General features: G+C 41.4%; 2 protein-coding genes and 1 long non-coding RNA gene across 3 annotated transcripts in view; 1 reads left to right on the top strand and 2 right to left on the bottom strand.

Annotated features, from left to right (window-relative positions):
• Positions 1 to 401: 401 nt before the first annotated feature.
• Positions 402 to 10,352, top strand: LOC308385883 (TIMELESS-interacting protein-like). Its single transcript, XM_080865077.1, has 8 exons — positions 402 to 418; positions 2,616 to 2,763; positions 3,222 to 3,312; positions 4,561 to 4,684; positions 4,814 to 4,936; positions 5,023 to 5,086; positions 5,869 to 6,081; positions 9,897 to 10,352. The coding sequence occupies exons 1-8, from the start codon at positions 416 to 418 to the stop codon at positions 10,139 to 10,141; spliced, it is 1,011 nt and encodes a 336-aa protein (XP_080721203.1). The 5' UTR covers positions 402 to 415; the 3' UTR covers positions 10,142 to 10,352.
• A 362-nt stretch (positions 10,353 to 10,714) lies between these two features.
• Positions 10,715 to 27,906, bottom strand: part of LOC308386016 (DIS3-like exonuclease 1) — a 27,615-nt gene continuing 10,423 nt past the window's right edge. Inside the window, exons 8-17 of the mRNA XM_080865291.1 lie at positions 27,690 to 27,851; positions 21,441 to 21,688; positions 19,329 to 19,421; positions 18,958 to 19,246; positions 16,290 to 16,525; positions 14,946 to 15,100; positions 14,592 to 14,770; positions 14,356 to 14,501; positions 13,521 to 13,692; positions 10,715 to 11,962 (exon numbers count right to left, since the gene is read on the bottom strand). Coding sequence (XP_080721417.1) covers positions 11,645 to 11,962; positions 13,521 to 13,692; positions 14,356 to 14,501; positions 14,592 to 14,770; positions 14,946 to 15,100; positions 16,290 to 16,525; positions 18,958 to 19,246; positions 19,329 to 19,421; positions 21,441 to 21,688; positions 27,690 to 27,851 — 1,998 coding nt within the window. The 3' untranslated portion in view covers positions 10,715 to 11,644. The remainder of the gene's footprint in view (positions 11,963 to 13,520; positions 13,693 to 14,355; positions 14,502 to 14,591; positions 14,771 to 14,945; positions 15,101 to 16,289; positions 16,526 to 18,957; positions 19,247 to 19,328; positions 19,422 to 21,440; positions 21,689 to 27,689; positions 27,852 to 27,906) is intronic.
• LOC308386020 lies at positions 25,438 to 27,683 on the bottom strand. Its single transcript, XR_013969691.1, has 2 exons — positions 27,438 to 27,683; positions 25,438 to 25,635 (listed from the first exon to the last, which is right to left on the bottom strand). It is a non-coding gene; the product is annotated as an uncharacterized lncRNA (long non-coding RNA).

The raw sequence follows: 27,906 nt of genomic DNA, 5'->3' as shown, positions 1-27,906 counted from the left end.
GTAATGATCTCTATTTAGGAGAAAAACTTAATCACTCACCTTTAAACAGCTCTCTTTTAGGAGACACACTGCTGGCTAACGGTGTCATGTGATCAAACAGCGTAATTTAATTGGCTGAGAGCCACTCGACTCGATCTGGTGCTGATTGCTCTGGCTTGGGTCATTAAAGTTCATCACTTTTGCAGTTGAATTTTTGCAGGTGAATTTTTTTCAGGTGAATTTTTGCAGGTGAATTTTTTTCAGGTGAATTTTTGCAGGTGAATATTTGCAGGTGAATATTTTTGCAGGGAAATTTGGAGGATAAAAATTCAGTGTCATAAATTCAATGTCTAAAAATACTTGAATTCTGATGATACTATATTTCTTCCATAGATATCCGTGCTCTCTGTTTATTAATAAAAGCCAAACTTCATTAATGGTAAGTGACAGAGATCTGATGAGTTCTTGCTGGTTTGTATCCACAGGAGGATACAAGCAGCTGCTTCTGTTTGCAGTCACCGTGCACCAGTGTTGTGTTTAATTGTGTCAGTGTTCATTTTTAAACACGTTTTTTAAATCAAATGTTTATGTATACATCAAGATTAATGTTCCAAACAAATGACACTGTACAGCAAATACATACATAGACATGTGCAGCAAAAGGAATCCGAGAAGATGTTTAACTTCTAAATGTTTAAATTGTTTGTTTTATATCCAAAGTCTGTCAGTTTGTCATTCCCTGTTATTGCTGCTGACTAATCACTCAAAGTGACACAACATGACCGTGGGTCTGATTTTTCTGGTAAACTTGTTTAGCAGCCCACTGGAGACGGATACCCTGTTCTTTGAACTTTAATACTGGACAGAAAATCGTCTCCTTCCAGAAACAAAGGGTAGCATTAGAACTTGTGTGAACAGCAAAACAATGTAGAAGATTTCCTTTTGTGTCTGTGTTGTGTCTAGGGCTGCCACGATTTGTCGACTAGTCACGATTACGTCGACTATCAAAATCGTCGACGACTGATTTAATAGTCGACGCGTCGTTTGAAGCTTTGTAAGATCCCAAAAGACGCAGGAATAAGTAGCAGGATTTAAGAGTGTAATAACGGACTGAAACAGAAGATGGCAGCACTGCATGTACAAGGATGCCAGCTGCCGTTAAACCCCGAAGAAGAAGAAGAAGAAGAAGAAGAAGAAGAAGCAGCAGCTGTGTCCCAGAATTCATAGCGCGGCCCAGCTCAGTTTCCAACAATGGCGGCAGCTAGTTAGTTTTAATATTACTCTTATTATTCTTTCTGGGTCACAAAATAAACGTTTAACATATTTTCAGCCGAGAATGTAGCTGTGTAAACCTCAAATATCGGCTCAGTTTATCAGGACACCACATATTTTCAAAAGCGCTCCGACGTTTTCAGAGTCGTCTGTTACCCACTAGCTCGATAGCTAGCCGGGGGCTAGGTCACTAGCACGGTGAGAACACCGGACTCCAGGCAAATTGTTTTCAAACCCACCGCCGTCTTTCGCTACTCAGGTTAAATATATATGAGTCACTTAGATAAATTAAAAATGTTGTTGTTTGGCTTTTTTTTTTTTTAGTATTTTATTTGTTCCTGAGTAAATCGGTTTGTCTGAGATTAAAGTTATAGTTTTTACACAGCTGAATAAACGTCAAGCAGACAACTGATTATCAGAAGTGTGAGATGCTGGAGAATATACTCCGTTGTCCTGTTATATTTTAGATAGCAAGGAGTTTATTAAACTTCACCGAAACAATCTGCAAATTTCATTAAAATTGAATAAACTATCATCTTGTCTTTATTTTTAGTTAGCACCTTAAAAGCTTAAAGCTGTAAGCTAATGATAGTTATATAAGAGCATATGCTGCATGGTGCAATAAGCTGTAGTTTTATGTCCAGTGGATGATGATCTGATTAGTCGACTAATCGCATAAATAATTGGTGACTAGTCGACTATCAAAATAATCGTTTGTGGCAGCCCTAGTTGTGTCACATCATTTTGGCTCAAGAGTTTACTTTATTGCTATGTTTGTTTTTTGCTATTTTATTACTACATTTGTATTGTGCAGCACTTCGGTCTGCCAGGTGTGTTTTTAAAGTGCTATATAAATGATGATGACGATGATGCTTACGGAACAGCTGAAAGACTTTAAAACAAACCTGTTACTTTAATGATATTTCTGTGGTACTACAGAGTCCAAAAGAAGTATCGCAGTAATAATTCATCCAAATTGTAACTTTTAAATGTCATTATCAGCCCAAAGGTTCACAACCAGTTCATCCCTGATAGAATGTAAATATATACAAATCTATAAATTGTATTATGTATATAACTGTGAAACAAACATAATGGACCATTAATGTATCATAATAGTACATTTCTGAATTTGGGGTATAATTCCAGGTGGGATGAGTGTCTGTACAGCTCCTCCTGTTGATGTAAAAAAAGAAAAAAGTAAATGCCAGTTTTTTTTAGGTTTTCATGTTGATGTTGTAACACAGTAAAGAATTACTCTTACAGAAATAAATGTCATTTTTTCAACTTGCAGTTAAATTCATGTAACTTAATGCTGATGCTGTTGACGACTGGGGCTCACACGTCTTTTACTTTGTCTCCAGGACCGACTCACCATGGTTGACCCACAGGAAAATAGCCCGCAGGACATTCCTGACTATGACGGCATAGAGGATGAAGCTTTCCCCCCACTCCCACCACCACACTCCCCAGGCCGGGGAGGCCAGGAGGAAGGAGACCCTTTTGCAGATGGTAGATGCTGCTGTGCTCTTACAGGATTACTATGAGGTCTTTAAGATGTGATGATTCAGAACTTTGTATTTTAAATTCATGGTTTAATGAAGAATCATAGAAAAATAAGATTCAGGAAAAAAGGCTAATGTGGGAGAAATACAACCTCTCATAGTCCTTCCACAAAGCTTTTTGGAACAGCTTGATAATAATGAATTTGTTAGTTCAGCCTAGAATTAACAAATGCATGAACTGGTTTTTCAGCATCTCTCTGAGACTGGATGTTTCTAACAATAACAACACACATGTTTTTGTTTGCGTGAGCAAATGAAACCTATCAGATACTGTTCAAACCAGCACATTTCTTCTGTAACCTCCAGTCTATAATTTGTCTGGATTTAAAGATAAGCTTGAAGTTTGCCACGCTGCCAACAGAATGAGTTAGAAACACATCCTGTTGTCATGTGTTTTCAATGCAGGAGATGAAGGTGAGGTATCACAGCTGGCTGATGTCCCTACTGCTAAAAGGAGAGGCGTGAAGAGACCCCAACCCAAGCTGGACTCCCACAGGTAGCAAAGACATTTATATCACGACAGAGGGTTGAAATGCATTAAAATGCGCATTTAAATAGGAATTTGATGTCATCTTGTGTGAGCTGGGACACAAGGAGGCCAAAATCATTGATTGACGTGTGCAGACTGTCAGTGTTGCAGCCAGGTTGAACACGAGTCTGTGACTGCACTGGTTTTTATCACCGTTTCACTAATAATCGTGCACAGAGGCTCAGAGACACACTGACACACAGAGTTGTTGCAAATGTTTGAAAACGTAAGTTTGTGGAAAGAACTTTGCACAAAAAAAGTGATGTGATATTATCTGAGTGGCGACACCTGTCGTTTCGCAGAGTACTGCAGCGTCTTCTTACGCTTTAGCGGCGGGTACAAATGACTGCATCTGTGTGATGATGGTGCAGCTTCACTCTGCCAGTCATTTAAAGAAGAAAGACTCTAATACCATTGTTGTTTTCATCATTTGGATGGGCAAAATTCCCAGACTGAAAATTGTCAGAGCGTTGGAGACATCCCTGGATGTGTGTGAGAAAGATGTTTCCAGTCTCTGTACACCTATAGTGTGAACCTGGTTAGTATTGCCAACCATAAGTCAGGCTCGTTCCCAGTAGTCTCCCAGTGGGTGTTCCAGTGGCACTCCTCTGTTACTGTTCTGTTCACAATGTTCCTGGACAGAACTAAGTTATACTAAATCAAAGGATGTTAAATAAGCTTTTAAGTAAGAACGTCGATTATACTTAGGATAAAACTTGCAAGCTGTATTAAAGAAAAACATAGATTTTCATTTGATAAAATATTCAAATTAATTGCAACTTTGCTATAAATATATATATATATATATATATATATATATATATATATATATATATATATATATATATATATATATATATATATATATATATAGCAATTTTTTATTTTTAGATGGAGAAATTTGACTATTTCTCATTATACTGCCTTATGTACAAACAGGTAGGAAAAGAAAGGTTGTGGGCACCCTGAAAACCAAACACCCTACCCCCCCCCAACAAGCTACTGCCTTCTGAACATGGTACATCTGAAGGCACTGACATTTCCATTCAGAGGGTCTGTCTGTGTTGGCCCTGTGACAGGCTGGCGACCTGGCTGCTGGGATGGGCTTCAGCCATCCACGATCCTGAATTGGATAAGCCAAATACGCCTGGATGTGCTGCTAACCCTGCTTGTAATCCATTAATGGTTTAACTTAGTCTTAATATTTTTTCCCAGGCTGATATCAGATCGAGGGCTTCCAGCTCTGGGCACTCTCTTTGACAATATCCAGTTCAAAGGCAAAGGTCAAAAGTTGCCCTTTCTGTCGTGGTCAAAAATGAGTGAGGGGAACCAGAGGTTGGTTTACCAAATTAAGATGTCTTTTGTTCCAATGACTGGAAGTCATTTTTTAGTGGGAAGAAGAAGCGTCCTATCACACACAGCCCTCTTTCATATCACTACTCGCTGTTTTTGATGTTTGCCCCATTAGGCTGCAGACCTGCGGCTGCTGATGCAGAAGATGGAGAACTGGGCCCACAGGTTGTACCCCAAATTGCAATTTGAAGATTTTATTGACAAAGTGGAAAGGCTCGGCAGCAAAAAGGAAGTGCAGGTGAGAGGAAGCAGTAGAATATTTCCTGCAAGCGTGTGGGATTCCTAATGTTCAGAATTTGTAATTTTTTACTCATTCTTCTATAGACATGTCTTAAACGAATACGACTGGACATGCCCCTGACACATGAAGATTTTACAAGTACAGATGGTAAGAAGAAAAATCATTACTGATGGGGATACGGTGGACTAGGGCTGTGAGATATGACCAAAGTCTCATCTCCCGATATAAGAATTCTATCGTCCGATAACGATATAAATCACAGAAATGTAACATTTTCTGTCAATTCTGTGAATCTCGACTTGCGTGAAGTGTTTCCAGCTGCGCGTCATGTAGCTGGAGTCGAGTGTTTTAACCGATGCATGAAACGACACATTTTTAGACAGAAGTTGTAACGGCGCCGTTTTCTTTGTGAGTATTTATTACACGGCGTGCTGCGGGGGAAAGCCTGTTCTAACGTTTGAGTCTAAGGTTTATTTTTTAGCACCTGGCGGCTCTGTTTTACTTCTCATCCGTAAACACTCTGCTCTTTCACGTGATTCCGTTTATTTTGAAAAGCCTCAACAGGATCTTGAGCTTTATTCTGAAAGGTTTATGTGGAACATAAACAAGCGGACACGCGATGGTTTTACCGTCGTTGTTGCTAACGACAACGCATAAAAACAGGCGCTTGTCCGTCCGTAGTGTGGTTATATATAAGAGAAAGAGAGAACTTTACTACAGTGACATCAGAACCATGAAGAAATATTGCCGTAAACAGTTTATTTTGCGACACCACGAAACAAACGATAGCGTAAAATGAAATAGACGTTTTTGTATATATCGTTGTATCGAACAGCCCTACGGTGGATTCACACCTGCAGGTGCACATAGGAAATACTTGCCATATTCCACAGGACTTAATTATCAGCACTGCTTGAAATTGTGTTCAGGTGCTGGTGACGAAGAGGTACAACGTGAACTGGAAACATTTGGGGATCCTGATCTGTTCAGCAGAGAGAGTTTTATTAATGCTCCCCAAGGGCAGATTGCCGAAGCCCTCGCTCCCCCACCTACTCCCTCTCTGACCGAAGAGCAGCAGAAACGTATTGAGCTGAACAGACAGCGGGCCCTGGAAAAGAGGCGCGCACGCCAGCAGCAAATTGGTAAGAATGGCAAAAATGTATCATACAGCTGGGACACAATATAACAGAAATAATTAATGATTCTGCTACAAAACATCCAGCGAAGGTTCATAAGGATCATCTAGCTTCATTGGTGTATTAACTTTATATGAAAATACAAAAAGCAAAACATTGAATGTACAGTATATTGCCAAAAGTGTTTGCTCATCTGCCCCCACACTCATATGAACTCGAGTGACATCCCATTCACGACGTCCGCCTGTGCAGCTATATCAGCTTCAACTCTTCTGGGAGTGTGTATGGGAGTTTATGACCATTTGTAAGGTCAGACACTGATGTTGAAGGCCTGGCTCCAAGTCTCTGCTCTCATTCATCCCAGTGGTGTTCTGGTCAGGACTCCCATGCCAGAGTTCATGTCTTTGTGGACCTTGCTTTGTGCACTGGTGCCCAGTCATGCTGGAACAGGAAGAAGCCATCCCCAAACTGTTCCCTTAAAGTCGGGAGCCAAAATGTCTTTGCATGCTGAAGCATTAAGAGTTCCTTTCACTGGAACGAAGAGACTGAGCCCAACTTCTGAAAAACAACCCCGCACCGAAATCCCCCTGCCACCAAACCTGGAGCTCTGTTGTCCTGGCAACTGCTAAGTTGACTTGTCTATCGGCTTTCCAGATTGAGAACTGTGATCCGTCGCTCCATAGACTGCATCTCTCCTGTTCTAGAGTCCAGTGGCGGCGTGCTTTACACCGCTGTGTCCCATTGCTTTGCGTTGCACTCTGTGATGTAAGGCTTGGACTACAGCTGCTCGGCCATGGAAATGGATTCCACGAAGCTCTCTGTGCACTGTTCTTTAGCTAATCTGGAGACCACGTGAAGTTTGGAGCGATGGACTCCACAGAAAATTAGCAACCTCTGTGCGCCTCAGTATCCACTGACCCCCACTCTGGGATTTTACGTGATCCACCACTTGATGGCTGAGTTGCTGTCGTTCCCAAACACTTCCACTTAGTAGCAGCAGTCTGCATGCCTAGGTGCTTGATTCTATACAGCTGTGGAAGTTACTGGATCACCTGAATTCAATGATTTGGATGATGGGTGGTGAGTGAATACTCCTTACAATATAGTGAAGTGGATCTAGTGTATATATCCACCAGAAACCCTGAAGGTCGAGTGACGAGTTCCCGTATTGCACAGTTCGTCCAAACCACCAGAGATTCCTCACATTAGTGTGGAGTTTGGTAATAAGAGGCAAAGCATGTAGAAAACATTGATTTCTTTACTGCCTGTCTGATGTCAGCTTCAATTAGGCGTAGTATTTTTGTTTTTGCCTTACACTTGTGATCCAAACTGTTTTTACTTCCTCTTTAGTTAAAGCGGAGCCAGCTGTCTGCGATCTATTGTCTACAAATCTTTAACAGTGACATTAAATCGTTCTTCAGGGTCCTCATTTACCGCAGAAATGATGTAATGTGATTTAAATGAGACCCATAGAAAAGAAAATGACCTGTTGATCGGTCTCTATTATGAGCCTTCACCCATAAAAATGTGTTTACAGTTTATAACACTAGATGGTGATATGAGACCGTTTCCATTGTATTACCCGAGCATGATTTACTCATCGACTTTAAACTTTCACATTTTAGTCATTAGTCCTCCTTAAGAGGAGCCAATCCACCCCCCCCCCCCTTTTTTTTCTGTCCAGTATAGAAACTAAACAGCTGACATCGTTCGGGTAGTGTAGCTTCCAGAGATCTGAAGTTAACGTGAACTCTGGAGGGCAGTCAAAAGCTTAATTTTTTATAATGCAACATACTATTATTTACATACATATTATTTTAATAAGCAGTTTCAGGGTTCGTGCTGTTTTAATGAGTGTTCGATGGAAAACGACACTGAAGGAATTTGTACTCTTGAGTCACATGACAGTAAATAATTTCGAGTATGTGTACATAACACAGGCTAATGTTTAAAACTATGATTATTATTTTGCTAGCTATCAAACTATCTGGAGAAATGATTGAAATGCACTGAGTGTGATAGAGTACGGCAGTGCTAGCACAGCAGTTAGTTATGGCATGGTGATTTATGCAGTGTGCTTTAAACTTGGCTAACATTACTTAGCAGTAGCAGTAATATTAGTGACTTCACTCAAGTGAAAGCTTTAATCGTTAGTCCGACACTTAACTAGCCAACTTAAGCCTTAAAGAAAAACTGGTAAAAAGAGGGACTGATGCATGTGGGCACAAAGAAGCCATTTCTTGTGCTGCTGAAGTTCCCTGGCTTTCATTCAAAATGTGTTTATCGTGAGCACCGACACATTAAACCATTTAAAAATTATAAATGGCTTTAAGCTCACATTGATGCCTGTGGGGCTCTATCAGCCACGGAGACGACAGACACATTTTAGTGTTTTAATGAATGAATGTTTCATACTTTAAGGCTGCCTGTTTATTTAAGGGAGATGAACAATACATTATTATTTGACATAATTCTATGACAGGTGATGGACTGAATAAATAGATTTTAGGTCGATGTTTGTGCGTTTTTAAAGTCTTATATGTTGAATTGAACTGAGTGTGTCATCTGTTCAAAGCCTCCTGTCAGTGCTGTTCTCCATGCCTGTCTTACTGTACATGGTGTTATTAGCACAAACACTTTAAAGCTGATCATTTAGGACTGTAACAATAATCCAGAGAGCAATGTAGTCAAACATCTCACAGTTAGTTTTATTGGGAATGAACTTTGACCTGTTAGGCCCCCAGGGCTTTTCTGAGCTTCCTGCTCGAAAATGAAGAGGCCAAAATAAATGGAGTATTTCTCTGCAATTACAAACTCTGTGTAAACAGTCTTGGTATCAAAATAAAGCTAACGCTTGTGAGCTGTCATCAGAGGGGTAAATATTACTGCAGATGTTACTATGTCAAAGTTACTGGGACTCAAACATAGAAAAAAATGATTATTTCCCTCACCTAATTTTTAAAAGTATTTTATAGCTTATATGCTATAAAATATACTTTGGGTCACATTTAACTCCAGAAAATCATAAATCAAAATATGGATGTTACCTGTCCACAGATTCATGGTGATGTAACTGCTCTTTTAACTGTTTGGTGTTTGTAGAAATGGTTTACAGCTGAGATTCAGAGGCTTCTGTGGACACTCATGTCTGCACTTATATTTCTGACCTCGTGTTATAACCGATTAAATGTGATCTCCTCTCTTTTCCCCCATTTTTGGTGGTGTGGGTGCTTAACTAGTTAAAGTACCAAACATCTGTCTCCTGTTGTTGTGTCACGTAGGAAAGAAGCATCAATATCTGATGAGCAGACTTGTTCATTTGTGCAGATTTCTTCTTTTGTGTGGTTGTTTTTTCCAAGTGGAGATGAGCATCTCTAACAAGTTGATTTGTTCACATTTGCACATCTGCATTTTTGAGAGAAATGAGTTTTTTGAGTTTGTGCACTATATGCATATAAGACAACCATTTCCTTTTTCAGTATTTTTGTGTGGTGCATTTTTCTCTGTTTTAACAAAAGAGGAACAAAGAACATTTAAGTCAACCTAAGACGATTTGTTTTAATTTTTACATGGTCTTACTGAGGTGATGCAAAGTGGAACATGCAAACTGTTTTTTTGGTAATGTGCTGGAAAAGCTTGATAATGGACCTTGAAAGTGCTTAAAGTGCTTAAATTTGACCCTGAACAATGAGTTTGAACCCTGCAGTTTACAGTTTCATTTTTCATTATCTCAGCTTTGCCTGTCTTTTATAAATCGTAGTAGACTGAGTGTGTCTGTGTTGACTGAAACCATCACTGTTTCTAATTCTCAACCCTTTCAGGCCCTTCAGCCTCTCAGACTGCTGACATGTTAGGAGACAAACCTCCAGCTGCATCCTCACCAAATGTCATCAAAGGTTCTACTGATGGAGATGAAACTGTAGAAGATCCTGACCTCGAGCCTTCCAACAACACCTCCACGCAACAAACCAGCCCGCTTCCCCCCAAAGACTCTGAGCCCGCTGAGGCTGAGACCGGCCTCAGCCCTGAGCAACAGCTCAGCAACGACTGTGTAGAGGGGGATTAAAGTTCACGTGCAGCAGTTTCTGCTGAAAAGCTTTGGCAGTGAGCAGATTTAAAGGTTTCCCAATGTTCGTGCCTGCTCATTCGAGTAATGTTGTGCATTTCTGGTGGTTTATATCTTGAGCACATGTTCCTACTGTGACGTCAGCTTTGGGTTAGCAAAGACATTTATAATCAATGGAAATAAATGTTTTTCTTATTTTTAAAAGTCCAAATCCTAAACGTATTTACCATGTGTTGGTATCTGTTACAGAAAAATATTTGAACTGATCCACAGTTCCTGCTCTGATGCATCTTCTTTCTCCAGTTTCACTATTGGCAGAATTTTGGTTGCAAACATGTTTCTATAAAAGGCCTCTGTGTGTGTGTAGTATGTGAGCTGTCAACTGACCATCACCCTCTTCCAAGCATTAAGTGCTCGTTCAATTATGAACAGTTCTTTCTTAAGCTACTGCAGGGACATGAAACGCAACACGATGAAGTGGCTCCATCTGCGCTAATGAAAACACCATTTTTAATTACAGGCCACTGCACACATATTGAAATAGTTATGTACAGTTCATATTTCTGTTGGTAGTTCTAGAAAACAATCTTAAAATCCACAAACCAAAAAACGCTTCTGATTATTTACCAGTTCAAACAATAAAAATGTCCTTGGTGTTGGTGTCTTCTATACAGGCTCTTGATATACAAACTATAAGATAAATACATCCTAGTTTTATACATCACTTCCAACACAACCAACCTCAGGTGTATTTCATTACTCTACGGGTTTATTTTAAAGTCTGCTAATGAGTGACATGAAGTTTTATCAGTCCGGTGACCTGTCCAGGGCGTATCCTGCCTCTCACCCTATGACAGCTGGGACAGATTCCAGGACGTGCAGAAGAAAATGGACGAGTGGACGTTTTATCATCTCCAGAACAATACTCGTGCTGGGTTTTGTATGAAGTGGTCACAGGTAGTACAATATGTGTGAACTCACCAAAAATGGTTCTATAACACAAGACATTTAATTTACACAAGACATTGATCCCACCAGTGAGATATTGAGATCACTGGTGCTGAGAGAAAAGCCTTTTGTTACCAGACTTCTTTAACCTGCTGCAGTTGACTAGTTTCCTGCAGGATTGAACCACATTTGCAGTGAGTACTAGGTCTTGTCAAAGTAACTGCTGACACTTCACTGGCATTAACACGTTCCCTATCCTCCTTACAACTAAGTTTAACTTGATGTGATTTTAAAAACTAACTTTTACAAAACGTATCCACTGATTCGGTTTGACTCTGGTTTCTAAAAAGATGGCGGGACATGTTTTTACTTAATATTGTGTTTGCTTTCCTGTGACTTCACACACTCGTGTGGTTTGTCCACACACAATCTGGAGCTACAAGAATGACCTGGATGACTCAGCACGAGTGATCTTCAATGATCACCGTTCTGTTAGCGCACAGCGTGCAGTTCTCACAAGTGTCTGCTTGGAGGTAAAGCTGGGCTACAGCGTTTCTATGCTGTTGTTGCCGGGAGGCGTGAAGCCCTTTCCAGATCCATCAGAGCCAACTCTCTGATTTCTTCCAGAATAGAGTACAGACTGGGAGTTTTGCTCTGACGAAACTCTCTTTCCTCTTTGGAGAGTTTGGGGCGCCGGGCTGTCTTCTCCTGAGCCAGCGCCTCTTCATTCTGACGCACCACCTCTTTGACCAGCTGACTGCGGCCCTGAGGGCTGGGCTGCTGGGACTTGGCACTGTGGTGAGGCTTGTTGCTGATGACCTCGAGGTTTAGACGGTCAGCGTGGCAAGTTGAAGAGTGGACAGAAATACGAACCTGAAGAGAGCAGAGAACGTAAGTCACAGTATTCCTCAGTTCGATCACTACACAGTAATGGCACCTACTGAAAATAGTCTAATGGAATGCTATGCAAAGACAGGCCCACTTAAGGTTTGTGACGTAATATATAACAGCAGTCCTCTCAGCACTGTGCGCAGCGTCACAGCTAAGTAGACAGTGGTGTAGAGTGGAGAAGTTTCCGACTGTGCCACAATTTTGTTCATAAATAGGATAAATTGGATACGTATGTTACACACACGTATCCAATGTAACAAACGTTCATCCATCCGTACACGAACTTTCTTTACTGTGCTTTCTAACATTCACACGACGTGGAGACTGGAGCAGAGGGGGAGAAAAACATTCATTAACACTGTGACCTCGGTCAAGTGTCACAGTGAGGTTGTTGTTTTGTTGATTTGTTTGTTGAATATCATCATCATCTCTTTGTTTGATATGATCATAGCTTGACAGCAGTCAATGCTGTGGTGGACAACTTGTGTTTGGGCTAATGTTTCTTTCTATCTTGTTTTGGCCACATGTGTCATCCATCAGTAAGCTATGTTGTTAGCATTGCCTTTGCCCTTTGACATTTATGACCCCAGGATAAGTCCATGAAAGAAAGAAAAGATGTTGATAACAGTGGAAGCAGCAGTACTCTGTCACTTTTTCATGTCTTAAAGCCAAAGATGTGAGAATAACACACCGTTACTTCAGTTTCTTTTTGTTAGCTAACCTTAGGGTAATGTTTCCTGCTCTTTTTGCTTAAATCACATGCACTTATTCCTCACAATCATCGTGTGTAACATGCCTGAACTTAATATAACTTGACGCCAGTGATGGGCAGCAACGCATAATTAGATTACTTTTTTCAAGTAACGAGTAAAGTAAGGGATTACTGTTGCAAAAAAGGTAATTAGATTACTGTTACTGTCCCGTAAACACGCTGCTCTACTGTGTTACTAAACCGTGAGTTTGTTTGCAAGAGTGTCTCATGACAATGACATAAGTGCATGCGACGTTTGTGGTAACAAACGTGTGCAGAGCAACAATGGATCATTTATCGAGTGCGAGAGAGAGAGTGCGACCGTGCAGCGTTTAAAGGCGTTTATGTGAAAACAATTACCGCCCACTGTCATTTTTTATCTCCCTTTACAAAAAGGTTTGTGTAGAAACGCCACAAACTGGAAGCATTACATTTCTTGTCTTGGAGGAGAGCCTCCCCCCCCCCACACTTATGTTTTTGTTTTCATATAATATTTAAAAACAATAAACTGAATAACTTTAAATGATTTATTTTCAGGAATCATTTTCGTCTCATTCATCTTACTGACGTTTTGTTACCTTGAGATTAGCTAACAAAGCAGCAACCACACAACACTTTATCACAACAAGATCATAAAACGTCTCTTAATGTTGGACCACAAAAGATCCAGTAGTCGTATGAACCTGTGATTCATATACACTCATGCATATATATTTGGAATCGTCGCCTTTAGGCGCTGCATTGCTGGAAACCTTCTAAAATGATTGATTAGCGTTTTCTGTGACTTACGGTGATGTGGTCAAACAGTTTGAAGGTGGAGGTGCCACAGCTGGAGGTGGTGGTAATGCGGTCCGGGTATTTTCGCACAGTGCCACCCTGCCAATCACAGCTGCCGTCCTGTCCCGCTACCACCACCAGGCCCTCTTTGTTCTTCAGATACACAGGCCCCCTCACACCATACCTGTGAACAACATGGCTGTGGTCAGAGGCAGCCTTACTTACTCAGTGATATTACTCAACCTGCTTTGCGCCCTGTGATTTTAATCATTACATGGATTCTACAGCCTTCTCAAAATGACCACAGGTTACATTTTAATAAACTGTTAATATTGCATATCCCTGTAACACCACAAGCATGGAGAACACTGATGTTATTAAATTACACTTTCCTTGCAATAAACAAGCAGCAACCTCCAGAGGTTAGCTAAGCTAACGTAGAAGTGCCACAAACACAAGGCTGGCTCCAAAGCACCGTCCCTCCCCACAGACTCAACTTCAGCAATGCAATTAACTTATTTAAAGCCTGGTAGAGAAAAGATTCGGGGTTTTAGCCGATTTTCCCTGCTCACAATAAATGTTTAAGGAATTAGTTTAGTAAATTTATACAATTTAAAACTCATTTTGAGGTTTTTTAAGAGAAAATAAAACTAGCGTGTATACTGTTAAATATACATTGATTAGCGTGCAATTACATCTTCCAACAAATTCATTCATTGTCATAAACTTTGAATTCGTCTATTAAAAATACACGAGTGGTTGGCCGTCTGTGAGCTGCTGTACAGCTCCATTAAACAAAGGAAAAGAAGAAGACTGCAGAACAAAACACAGGACTGAAGGTTCTTACTCTGGGATAAACACCAAGACACCGTTGTCTCGAATGGAGTAGACAACAGCGTCAGCCACACAGCACGGGTCTGTCTGAGGGTCTCGTTCTCTGAAAAACAGACACTGAAACAGTGCTGTGGATCGCATTTGGGCTGCCTGTGCTGCCTGCAAATGAAACACAGACGTCAGCACAGCTTCTGTTAATAGAGTAAGAGGTGAATCATTGAAAAACACAAACAATAAAACACCCCTGACCCTGTTCTTGCTGTTGACATGGTGAGCCATTTCCTCCACTTCTTTGTTACTGGCTGGTGCTTTACCAGATACAACGCCCCTCTGCATGTGCAGGGCTGCGGTAAGAAGGCGGTGCACGACAATGTCTGCGTACCGACGGATGGGTGAGGTAAAGTGTGTGTAGCGATCCAGAGCCAGACCTACGACAACGAAGCAAATATCAGCACGTTAGCCTTCTTTCTAGTTCTCAGTCGAATAATTCTTCACAAGCAACAGACGTTGGACAAGTGTGTGCAGACGTGTGATGGATGGACTGACCCACAGTCACACTGAAACTCTAGTGCAGCCAATAAAAGCTGTGCAGCGGTATCGTACCATAATGGTAGTATTGGTCTTGAGGATGAGCACCAGTGGAGAAGTACAGAGCCTGTGACATAGCAGTGGTGGCCATCATTCTGAACAACCTGTTCACCAAGGGGTCCTGTGGGTCCACAGCTCGGTCCAGTGAGGCAGCTAAAGCCTTGTTGGACCTGAAGGAACAGAGCCAGAAACCAGGGATGAGTGAGGCCTCTCATCTCAGCAGTCAGTGACACAAAGCTACTTGCATCACCATGTCTCTTGTCCTGGGACCGGTTCTGCTGTTGGTTTAACCCCCCCCCCCCCCCCCCACAATCCTCCAACCGCACATTCATATTTTGTTTTCAAACTCCATTGCAGTTCATTCCACGCCTCAGATCCTCAGACCTTTTGTAAACAGTTAAACAAATAAAAGTTAACTGTAATAGATTACAGGTTGTAATTAAATAAATCACTGCCTCTTTTAAAAAACAGAAAAACAAACCATCTTTAATTATTTGAGTTGTTTGTTTTGTTCCCGTGTGAGAATATTCAACACTGCTCTCTGTGCAAAACGGGTTTAAAAGCATAAACAGCTGTGGGATCCTGTTTGTCCGGGATTTGAACCGGGGAACAAACTGCGGCAGGATCAGCGTTGTGCCGAGGTCGGCATCGCCGACAGCATGTGTTCCCCCTGCGTGGCGAGCGTTCGCTGGGCACGGAGTGTGGATCCAGGTTACGCCGCCTCCATTACAAACAGTCAGACGTGGAAGTAGTGATGTTTTAGTTTTGTAAAAAAGTGAAACCTGAGTGTCGTTACATTACCATTCAGTTTAAGGGTTACAACAGAAAATGAAATATTTATTGTCCTCTCGTGGTATCAGACGGGATTATTTTAACAAACGAAGGACATTTTGCCTGATAATTATATTTATCCTGTAACTTTACTGTGTAAAGAGCTAAAACCTCCAAAGTTTCAGGAGTAGTTAGTCGTTATAAGAAGTGTTTGTGAACTGAAAATCAAGAATGTGGGATCCTGTTTGTCCGTGATTTGGACAGCCCAGCGTGTGCTCCCGACGCAGGGGAAACTAATTCTGTCGGGGAGACCGACCTTGCCACGACAGCTGTTGTGAAGCTGAAGCCAAAGGCAAGATATGCTTCATCATATGTTCTAGTCTTTGGTTTGGAAGCATATTTGGCTTCAACCTCAACCTGAGCTGAAGGAACATGTCTTCTTCTTGTCTGACTGCTCATGTGACACCTGAGTGTGTCCCCGTGTTATCAAACATTTCAGGTTCACACACTTGTGTGTCTGAACATGATGTGCGTTGGACTACAATATGCATTTCCTCAGTTTCTATACTGAACAGTCAAAAACATTACCTGGTGTCAATGGTGAAACCTTTGGCCTTTGCAGTGTCCACCAGCTGGTTGAATAGCTCCTGTTGTGGTGGTGGGTGACACCTTAGAAGGGCCTGGTTGGGGAAAGCTTCCTGGATCTTGCGGGCCACCCAGTGGTTGGCGTAAATCATGCACTCTGCCACGGTCTCATGGACCTCCAGGGGCTGACGAGGGACCAGGGCCGTAATGTTCCTCTCCTCATCCAGCTGGGCACCCACCTGAAAAGGGAAAATGCTTCTAACGTGACTTCAATGAAAAAGAATATGAAAATGCATCAGTGGGCCACATTTTACTACAGTTTACTTTAACTCAGTTGAACATGCACCATTCCACCGGAACAAATGCTGCACGGAGAACCAAATGTGAATGAATCTCAACCTGAAAACAGTCTACTGTCTTTCCTACGTTCAGCTCTCTATCATACCAGTAAGAACACATATCCCTAACAGGCACACAGCTCTGCTCATGGGCACAGAAACTCCACCGATCTGCTGTTCATGCTTTTTGTTTATAGTGGACAGCCAATCAGAGTTTAAGTTAGCTCAAAGGAAATGTGCCTTAAAGAGAGAACAAAACTTTTCTCAGACTAAGGATGAACTGAGGGGACCCAAAGCACTTCAGCAGGAACCAAAAGAAGCCAGAAAGTTTGGATTTGAACACAGTTTTGGCCGTTTTATATAATAGATCAAGATGAAACATCTGTTGTCCTTATCCTTCAGGACAACTGATGTTTCACCAGCGGTCAATAATCCAGCTTTGTCAAGATAAGAACTTGATTTTTGGGTGGCAGCTCAATCATTAAACACACTTTTAGAAATATATTGGTTTTTCCACTATCCCAGAAGCAACCCGAGAGAATCATTTTTACTTCATATCAATATTCTGTGTGCGTACAGCCATAACAGGAATGCAATAACTGAATAATAAATAAATCCAAGACATCCTATTAGAGAGCATCTTATAGAACAACAGGAATTGTCCATATGAGGTTTTAACAGATGGCCGACCAGCCGCTGTAGATAAATGGCTGTGATCTAATGTGAAAACTGTCAGTGGTTTCACAGTGGAGTGCTTGGTTTCTTTATTCCAATATTCTCACTGAAATGACTTTCTGATAAAATGTTTTCTGCTGAGGAACGTGTTCTGCTTAGACGCCTGATTTTAAAAATAACGTCTCTATTAGACCGTACTATAATTTATTATCGATGAAAAGAAATATATGGTATCCATCTGTAATTCTGTAAATAACACAGCAAAAAACCAAACTAAACATAAAGACCTGGAAGACTCCTGCGTCTAAATTCATTCAGTTATTGTACTGAGTCCTGAACATGTTAGAAATATGGTATCTAAGCAGATTCTTACTCTGGATGGCATTACCTTGGCCTCCAGTAACGCTGTGAGGAACCTTGGAGTCATGTTTGACCAGGACATGTCCTTCAATGCACATATTAAACAAATATGTAAGACTGCGTTCTTCCATTTGTGCAACATCTCTAAAGTTAGAAATATCCTGTCTCAGAGTGACGCTGAAAAACTAGTTCATGCATTTATTACTTCCAGGCTGGACGACTGTAATTCATTATTATCAGGATGTCCAAAAAACTCGCTGAAAAGCCTTCAGCTGATCCAAAATGCTGCAGCAAGAGTCCTGACAGGGACTAGAAAGAGAGAGCAGATTCCCTTCATTGGCTTCCTGTTAAATCCAGAATTCAAAATCCTGCTCCTCACATACAAGGTCTTAAATAATCAGGCCCCATCTTATCTTAATGACCTTGTAGTACCATATCACCCTATTAGAGCACTTCGCTCTCGCTCTGCAGGCCTACTTGTTGTTCCTAGAGTATTTAAAAGTAGAATGGGAGGCAGAGCCTTCAGTTTTCAGGCCCCTCTTCTGTGGAACCAGCTTCCAGTTTGGATTCAGGAGACAGACACTATCTCTACTTTTAAGATTAGGCTTCAAACTTTCCTTTTTGCTAAAGCATATAGTTAGGGCTGGACCAGGTGACCCTGAATCCTCCCTTAGTTATGCTGCAATAGACCGTGGCAGCTGGGGGATTCTCATGATGACGCCGAACATCATCATCACCTCTTTGTCATCATTATCACTGACTACATGTTTATAGACCAATCTCCATTTAATCATTAGTTATCATTAATCCCTGGCCCTTTTCCACAGGTGTCTTTTGACCTGATTTCCTCCCCTCAGCTGTATGAAGTGTTTCGGGGTGACTGATACTGAATTTTCTAACCATGATGTCATCTGACAAAATGACCAAACACAGAGGTTAAGTCAAACTTTCACTTAGACAGAAGCTTAGAAGGGAGAATCTTCTGCAGCTGAAATGTGCGAGAAAGATAGTGGTTCCAGTTTTTAATGTGCAGAATGGATTTCTCTCCACTGAAGCTATGTGCACGGTTTACTTTGTTTGATTCACTTCAGATTCATTGAATCATTTTGTGTCGTATGTTAGACGTCAGTAGTGACGATGTGTTAGGGTTAGACACTCAGCTATAACATGCTTACGCTTTCAATTAAGAACATGAACCTTAAATGTTTGCAGTCTTTATTTATATAGTCTTACTGTTAAGTACACACATTACCAAAACACACAAAATACTCTATGAAGATACAAGAAACCAATCATACCTCCACTCCTTCCAGCTCCAGCGCTCCTCCTCTGTCCCTCTTTGCCCGAAGATGTCTGGCTACATGTGTGAGCATCTCAAGTGCCTCAGTGAGTTGAGCTAGCTTAGAACCCTTTTCCTGAGGACCCAGGTTGGCCAGTTCCGCTACCTCAACCTGTTCTCCGTTGAGGAGCGCCTGAGCCAGCTCGTAGTGGAGCTGATAGGAGGAGCGGATGAGTGTACGACCATACCAGACCTCTTGGACTTCAAGGGATTCTGCGTCAAGCTCCCAAAGCACGCTCATTGCATACCTGAATTTGAAAGTGTCAGTTACACAACTAGCATGCATTTTAAGCATATGAAAATGAAACGTGTGATGGGAAGTCTACTAACCTGTCAGCACCTCCCAGCAGTGAGCAAAGGTCTGCGCTGAGAATAGCAGGCAGCATGTCGTACCTGCGGTCTGCCAGGTAGTAGGTTGTAGCCCTTAAGAAGTGACATAATAAATATAAAAAGGCAATGAGATCAAAGCAGCAGCTTTATCATCTTCTTTCTAATCAAAAGTGAGACATAATTTGAAAATAAGTACTAAATATTCAGAGTTTGTTCCACCTTTGTCATTTTCATCCTTCTGTTTATTAATAAGTCAGGAAGGATGAAATAAATAAGCAAAATGTTTTTCTTATGATTTAATAAATATTCCCCATTTTCTGAAATAGAATTTAAGGCTTCAAACCACAATCATGAGATTTTAATTTACTTCTTTAAAGTGTGGAGGCGAGCTGGACAGGTGGGTGATCTGCACGCTGCTTTGTGGACAGCTATGAAATGTAAAATGGAATTTTAGAGTAAGTCAGAGAGAAAGCAGAGGACCAAAACTACATTAAAAATCACAACATAAAAAATATATAGTAAGATTTCAGTATTATTTTATAAGTGCACGTTGTTAACAGTCTACACGGAGTTTCTCTCCTCACTCGGCTCTCAATCATCTTCTGTACATGCTGCTGCTGCTGCTGCTGCTGCCTTTAAAAAACGACATGCACTTCATGGACCTTCTTACTAATTTATCTGCAGACTACACTTTATCAGATACATTTTATTAGCACTGGGTTAGACACTTCTGCCTTCTGAACACTCCTTTCTTCACTTCCAAGACTCAACAAGGTGCTGAAAGAATTCCGTAGAGATTTTGGATTATAGCGAGATTACACCGAGATGACAGCAGAATGCATTTGCTGCAGATTTGTCGGCCGTTCAGCTGTGACACAAATTTTTTTGGGCTGCTTCCCTGTCACATGGTGTCATCGCTGCATGTTCCCAGGAAGGAAAATTTGTGGAGATCAAGTGCAAGCATTACTTTTGCAGCCCCGACCTTCACTTCATTTACTGCAGATATTTTAAACTCAGTTTTATTCATTTGTACAATACAGCACAAAATAAATAAATAAATCAGAACATGTGCATATATCTGGACATAAACACAGATGAATATCTTCTTGTTCTATTACTGTGGTTCAACTGTCTTGTATCATCATCCTCTTTATTAATAAGATGCACTGAAAGCCAATTATAGACAAACCATTAACATCAGGTACTCAAGGTCACATGCCATCATGTGACCTCCGGTGTTTTCCTGACACCCGTAACTGTACAAAGGGGATCTGAAAACAAATGATGTGTGACACACTGTTCTTTACTTCTACCACTCAGTAGAATAAAACTAATTTAGTTGGAAGCGGACTCATTTTTCCTTTTTTTGCTGCATGACCTTCTGGTTGAATGTTGTGTACAAGTATGGCTGCCATGTCCCGTAGTAATATATGTTTATGAAGGCCACAGTGAAAATCACTCAGGCTTTCCCACAGCGGAAACATTCCCCTGTCCTGTTAATGGCATCGTACTCAAAATGAGCACAAGTTCTTCGTAACAACATGGACCACTGTGTTCTGTGTGTAGCAGTTCTCTACTGTGAGAACCCCAACCACCTTTTAGCACGACCAGCATTCGTCCATTCGCACACATATTCATACAGCGCGTTAGTCTATACCTTTAAGCATTTTCTCTCACATGCACACTCACACTAACGGATGCATCCAGGGAAATTTGGGGGTTAAGTATTTTGTGCAAGGTGACTTTAACATGAAGCCCGAAGGCATCAGGGATTGAACCAACAATGTGCTGACCATTGGTTCAATTCCTGGTGCCAGTGATACTTTCAAAGCCATCATGGACCCTGTGAAGTCCTTCTACATGTGATTAAATGATAGACATTTAAGGCTTAATGCTTCACATCAGACACGAGCCTTATTTAAGGTGGCCCTCTGTGTTATTTATAATTGCGCTACAAGGCATGCTGCTGATGCAACATTAATTCAGGCAACAACTTTCTTGCCTCTTTGTACTTCTGAAAGTTCCTCTGAACACTTATGCAAGATGCTGTAATTTTCTTTTATCCTTTTATATCCCACCTACTCTACCCAACCACTCCAACCAGTTCCTCACCTTGAACGTGCCTCCAAGTCTGTGAGCGAACCCTCTTTGACAAAGTGAGTGACATCAGCAATGTGAACTCCCAGCTCCAGCCTTCTGTTGGGGAGCTTGTGTACAGACAGCGTGTCGTCTACATCTTCACAGCCGCGTGGATCGATGCTGAACACCAGGCGACTGTCCCTAAGATCCCGCCGCTCTGCCACCTCAGAGGGGTCTACCGTCCACGGCTTCTCCAGAGAGTTGACCGGCATCTCTCTCAGCTGATGGCAGACGGACAGGCACAGCTAAACAGCCGCATAGTCTTTTGAACTTTTCACATTTTGTTATGATTCTATACAAAACATTAATAATAATAATAATAATAATACATTTTATTAAGCGCCTTTCAAAACACTCAAGGACACTTTACACAAAGACAAAGCAAAACAGTGTTTCACTTTCAGTTGCTCCCTTGTCACAAGGGGTCACCACACCTGATAGCTCAGCATCTTTTGATACGGCAGAGTTTTATACCAGATGCCCTTCCAGGCACAACCCTGATTTGTATCTCCGGTTGCAATCGAACCAGTGACATTTTGCCTGCAAGCCAGTGTGTAAACCACTGATGAAAAAAGGAAAGAATGAACTATTCCACATATTTAATGATTCTTTAATATTTTGTTGATTTGATAATAATAATAATAATAATAATGGATTGGATTTATATAGCGCTTTCCAAGGCACCCAAAGCGCTTTACAATGCCACTATTCATTCACTCTCACATTCACACACTGGTGGAGGCAGCTACAGTTGTAGCCACAGCTGCCCTGGGGCAGACTGACAGAAGCGAGGCTGCCATATCGCACCATCGGCCCCTCTGGACAACAATAGCTATATTGCAATCTTTAAAACCTTTGGTTACTATGGTAACTCTCTGATAACCAAGCACTCTCTGATGTGACCAATCACAGAAGCTCTACTGCCACCCCCTTTATAACATAAAAAGTTATGAATGATGTTCCAGTCTATGATAGTGGACTCATCTGTGCTTGTCCTTTGTTACAGCCCATTGCAACCCTTACACTCCTTACAGTGGAAATGCAGTTGTCTTCAGGTGTTGCCTAGGTTTAACTGCCGATTGTCTACACCTGGTGAGGTGTGGCTAAAGGCGTTCCTGAAGTGGTCTAGTCCAATCACCTTCTCCAGGCCAATCAGCATTCATGCTGTGTCCTCGGTTATTCTTCCTTGTACACGCCTCATCTCATCACTCATGCTCCATTCAACCATTCCACCACCAGCTTCCAGGCTCTCGGGGCTCCTGCTCTAATCCTTTTCACAGACGGGGTTCTGTTCCGCTGAGATAGGCCATCTGAGTCTAACGGCAAATCACCTGTTTAAATTCTGTTCATCAGTAAATCAATTTCATTCTTTCAAATAACCTCTCCTTATTAAAATATCTGTACTGTATTTAGTGATGAACAATTGTTAAACTCTGGTGTTTGCTCCCATAATTTCCCTTTTATTTTGACGCTCTCTGCTCTTTCCTCTTTCACCTGATCTCTGACTGCGATTGTTTGGAGGTGAAAACCAAACATCACCTGGGTTTCAGAAAACCAGAGTTACCCTGGTAAGCAACCATTCTCTGTATCTCACTATGGGAGATATAATCTACTTCCAGGTTGTAAGTTCTTTATCCTTAACAAGGTATGGAGCAGGGTAAGCCCACACTAAGGACTGAGTGTGCCAGTGAGGATGCAATAATATCAAAAACGCATAACCTAACAAATGTAATAGATGGTCCTCTGGTGAACTGTGAAGGTCACACTCTCAGTAGCCTTCAACAGCCACACAGACAGATACACTCAACAAAACAGGAACACACAGATGCTTCAATCTATGCAAAGGAGTGCAAGACACAGAAAAGCGCTATATATGGCTACATTTTCAGCAATTTACCGTTTAAAAGTGGGCCCTGCATAAACAGGATGTGGACCAATTGGTGCATTCCCAAAGTAAATGTGATACGAAAGAGTAGCTAAATGCAGTTTAATAAATGGAAAATAATCCTCTCTTATTTAGCTAATCCTGAAGGAAACATAACACATGTGGAACAGAGTTAGGAATGGGTACCGGCAATGTTCCCTCGAAGCTGTGTGTGTGCACAATTGCGCACTGCTGGCACGGTCTCTGCGCACAGAAAATCTGCGTTGCGCACAAAAAAAAAAATCTAATCTGAATTGAAATTAAAATCAATACTTTAACAAGTCTGTTTTGCAGTGTTAGTCAGTGACTGGCTGCTCCCGTATGGGATCCAGCCAGTAATGCGATTCACATTCGTATATACGCAGCTAATCAATGTCGTTGACAGGCTCTGACAGCGTCCTTATGTGCCGACACCGGTGTTTTAGCGAGCAAAGCGGCGTGGCGACGTTTAGTGTGTGTCAGAACAATGAGGCGACTGCTGAGTGTTACAGGTGTTACAGCAGTGACACATCTGCTGCTGTCAGGCCTGCAGGTATCAGGCTGTTGTTCTCCTTCATCTCATAGTTGACAGAAATTATTTTTGGAGTGGCACAAATAATTTGTGTGGCATCAGATTTGATGCAATTTGATGATTGTTCTCTAAATAATTTAAAATGTTTATTTAAAAAAACGCCTTGGCTGCATTTTTAGGTAAACAGCTGCAAAAAACTTTGTTGTTTGCATAACTCAGTTACTTTTTTGAAGAAGTAACTATATAATTAATTACCCAACATTGGTCATTATTTACTGTATTTTGCAGACAGAGTTACAGACTCTCTCCCAGACCACAGACTCATAATACAAGTCAGAGCTTTATGAAAAAAAAACAAAAGAAACTTGTGTTTTCAAAATTGGAGTTCAAGTTATTTTTACTTCCAATAGTGTTAACATGCTACACAGGTCATGAACAAGATTTTTTTGTTTTGTTTTTTTAAATTTTCATTGTAAGTGGGCTAAAATAGTTAATTAAAAGTAGTCTAACATAAATGTAAATGCTGTAATTTTATTATTTTAATAAACCATGTAACTTGCATGGATTCAATGCTGGCGTCACCACAGTGCACACGTCTGCTGTTGCTCACAGTGGTCCAAGGGATCGCTCAGGGAGTTTCTGTGTTCGCTCAGACACATGAAAAATTAGAGGGAACATTGGGTGCGGGTATACCGGATACGGGTGGCTTTTTTTTTTCTTGAGATGTCATACACTTTGGATTCTAGCCAATCATTTTACGTTTCCGAGGATAGTAGGCGGGTCCAGGTACGTATGTTCTTTGAGAGCAGAGCTACAGATTAAATGTCCAAGGCAAAGCGGTCAAAAGTCTGGCTGTACTTCACAGCAAAATATGCAAACTCAGCAGCAACAAGTGCTTTAAGGTGATACTGTGATACTGTGCAAAGGAAGTAACACCTCGAATCCAATGAAACACCTGGCAACGCAATAGCGTTTTTTTAAAAGCAGAGAAATGCGCCGTATTTGATAGCTTGCTGCGAGACTTCACACCGAGCACATCTGCTGCGGGTGGGTTGCCTGTTATTGGACCTGGAGTTAGCAACATCCCCCAAAAACCCGAAGAGGAGAGTCCTGGCCCCTAGCCCTGCCAGTGTAGCAGACGGATGATGATGCAGCAGCAACCGTTCTTCTCTGCGTGAGGAGCTTAATGTTGTTCGTGTGTAATTTACGTTGAGTAGGCTAACCACGTTATTACATTAATGCATGTAAGGTGAACTAGCAAACACCGTCGTAGTTACATGCGACTGTCTTCTTGTTTGATAGAGTGATACCATACATGCCCTGTAGCTGCAGAAAAAGCTAACACCGTTATCTTTTTACAAAAAAAACAAACAGCTAAACATGTTTTCCATTATTCACCGGTTCCAAACAAAGTAGGTATGTTGTATCAAAAGAAAAGGCTAACTTGGTTATCATTTTGCAGAAAAAAGAGACTGCTAAAAATAAAAACATAAGAGGTTTTTGGACAAAGTTTGTGTTCTCCATTCTTTAAGCAATTCAATTCAATTCAATTTTATTTATATAGCACCAAATCACAACAAAAGTCGCCTCAAGGCGCTTCATAGATACAGAGAAAAACCCAACAATCATATGACCCCCTATGAGCAGCACTTTGGCAACAGTGGGAAGGAAAAACTCCTGTTTAACAGGAAGAAACCTCCAGCAGAACCAGGCTCAGGGAGGGGCGGGGCCATCTGCTGCGACCGGTTGGGGTGAGAGAAGGAAGCAACGGTTAGAGCACCATTTAAGCACCCGCACAGTTTCAAAAGTACCGGTATCGGATAAAACCTAAACGATACCCATCCCTAAACAGAGTATAGATAAGGAATCTCTCAAATACTTCATAAAATGAGCATGTAGAAAGTGATCTAGCATTCTGAATGTTCACAATGACTCTCAGAGAGAGACCTGCTTCATTTTAAATCAGCCACTCGTGTGCCACGCCCAGAGTGCTGACCATTTGGGATGTGGAAGAAAAAAATCACGCCAAGTCAATGTTCAAAGGCAATGGTCATGGCCAGTAGTGGAACAGAAAAGCTAGTTCTGCCATCAATGGCCTGATGGGCCAGTATGGGATCTATAAAAATGAGAGACAGCTACTCCTCCCTCACCCCACTCAGTATCACTGGTATGAGGTTGAGAAGGGGAAAATGCATACAGGTGCCCTTATCAAGCAGGTGGCCAATGTCCTGAAAGAGCTTAGCCAAGTAAGCTGACAGTAGGGTGACCACATTAAGGGTTATTATGGACCGAGCTGTCAACTTGCAAACCTTTTGGTCATATAAGTCTGTGAAGGTTCTCAGTCATCCAGGTCATCGTAGTCTAAGGAGCTTGGAAAGAAAAGCGTCCAAACTTCTATAAGTTCCTTGAAGACGTTTCACCTGTCAGAAGCTTCTTCAGGTCTAGGAGTAACTGGTGGAAAGAAAGGCTGTTGGCTCTTTTAAAGGGACAGTACCTAACCACTGGTACAGATATGTTGATGACACATGGGTCAAAATCAAAACCCAGGAAGTAGAATCCTTCACTGTTTACATCAACGCTGTGGATAAAAACAAAGTTCACCAGGGAAGACACAAAGGATAACAGTATGCCATTCCTGGACTTTGCCGTGCGCATTAAAGAGAACGGAAACCTCAACATGAAGTTTACTGGAAGCCCACACACACGGACCAGTACCTCCTGTTTGACTCCCATCACCCTCTGGAACACAAACTTTGAGTAATCAGGACCCTACACCACCGGGCAGAACATGTTCCCTCTAAGCCTGAAGGAAAAAAGAGGGAACACACACATGTAAAGGAAGCTCTTAAAATGAGACAAGACTCAGCTGTCAGAAGACATAGTTTGAAAGAGAAGTAAAAGAGGCATCTATGTCCACTGTGAGCGACCATCTTTGAACAGAGGCAGCGGCTTACGACACCAACTGTCTGCCATCTATAATCCAGTTTTGAGATCCCTTCCCAGACGCTTCCACTCACATCCTGGGCCATCTGACCTCAGGAAATCACATGATAGGCTGGGGCTAGGATTCACAGTGGGTTCACCCGAATACTTGGCTGATTGTGACCCACACCCATTTTCACACCTTGGCTCGTGTGATTAGGTAGAGGATCATTAGGGGGTCCATCTCTCCTGGGGGACACTCCCATAGGGCTTAAAATCTGGGACTCTGCACCAGTTTCTCCTAGAACTGAAGAAACCTCTCAGATGAGAGGTGAAACATCTTCAAGAAAAAGTCCAGACTCTTTTTTTCCCCAAGCTTTTGGTATATGGAGCTGCTAGGGTTCTTTCACTGCTTGGTGATTTGGTAATAATGTTTTAATAATGTCCAGCTGTTTTTGGACAATTCTGAAGCTTATTAATCCTTAACAATCAAAAACCTACATCCAAAGTACAACCAGAGCTGGGAATTAGTAACAAAAACATATTTTCTGAAATTACTTAACTTACTAGAATCCTGCAAGTTTTATCACACAGGATGAAGCAAATTACTCACCAAAGTATTTCCAAACTGTGTAGATGGGTATTTGCCACCATTTGCGTCAATTATGGTTGAATTTAACTGTTTAATTGCAATTTATAGACATCAAAAAAAAATCACATTTTATCATAATATTTATATTCACAATAATTGCTGATGGGTTCACAACAGCTAAATACGAAAGGTGAAACATACTATATAGGCTTGTGGAATTTGCCTTTTAGAGATGTAAAAACTTGAATTTATCTCTAACGTAGGTGCTCTCACCTGTGCGTCTGAGAAAGGAAGAATATGGATGCAGTTCTCTAGGAGGATGGTCTGGACCTCAGTCTCAAGCTCTCCAGCTCGACCCAAAACCCGTACACTATGGCCGTTGGGATAGAATGACGTGCTTTCCCATGAATCAATGCGCACCACAACTCTGTGGTCCTAGGTGAGGATGAGAAGACAGGGATAGAAATGAGACAGCACTTAGTAAACACTG

Source organism: Rhamphochromis sp. 'chilingali', assembly GCF_963969265.1.
Source record: "Rhamphochromis sp. 'chilingali' genome assembly, chromosome: 18".
Lineage (NCBI taxonomy): Eukaryota > Metazoa > Chordata > Actinopteri > Cichliformes > Cichlidae > Rhamphochromis > Rhamphochromis sp. 'chilingali'.
Note: the sequence above shows the minus strand (reverse complement) of the source record. Positions and strands in the feature narration are given on the sequence as shown.

Excerpts from the sequence above, each read along its gene's own strand:
- LOC308385883 (XM_080865077.1), top strand. Across the intron at positions 3,313-4,560 it reads CCCAAGCTGGACTCCCACAG|GCTGATATCAGATCGAGGGC; the intron begins GTAGCAAAGACA and ends ATTTTTTCCCAG. Across the intron at positions 4,685-4,813 it reads GTGAGGGGAACCAGAGGTTG|GCTGCAGACCTGCGGCTGCT; the intron begins GTTTACCAAATT and ends TTGCCCCATTAG.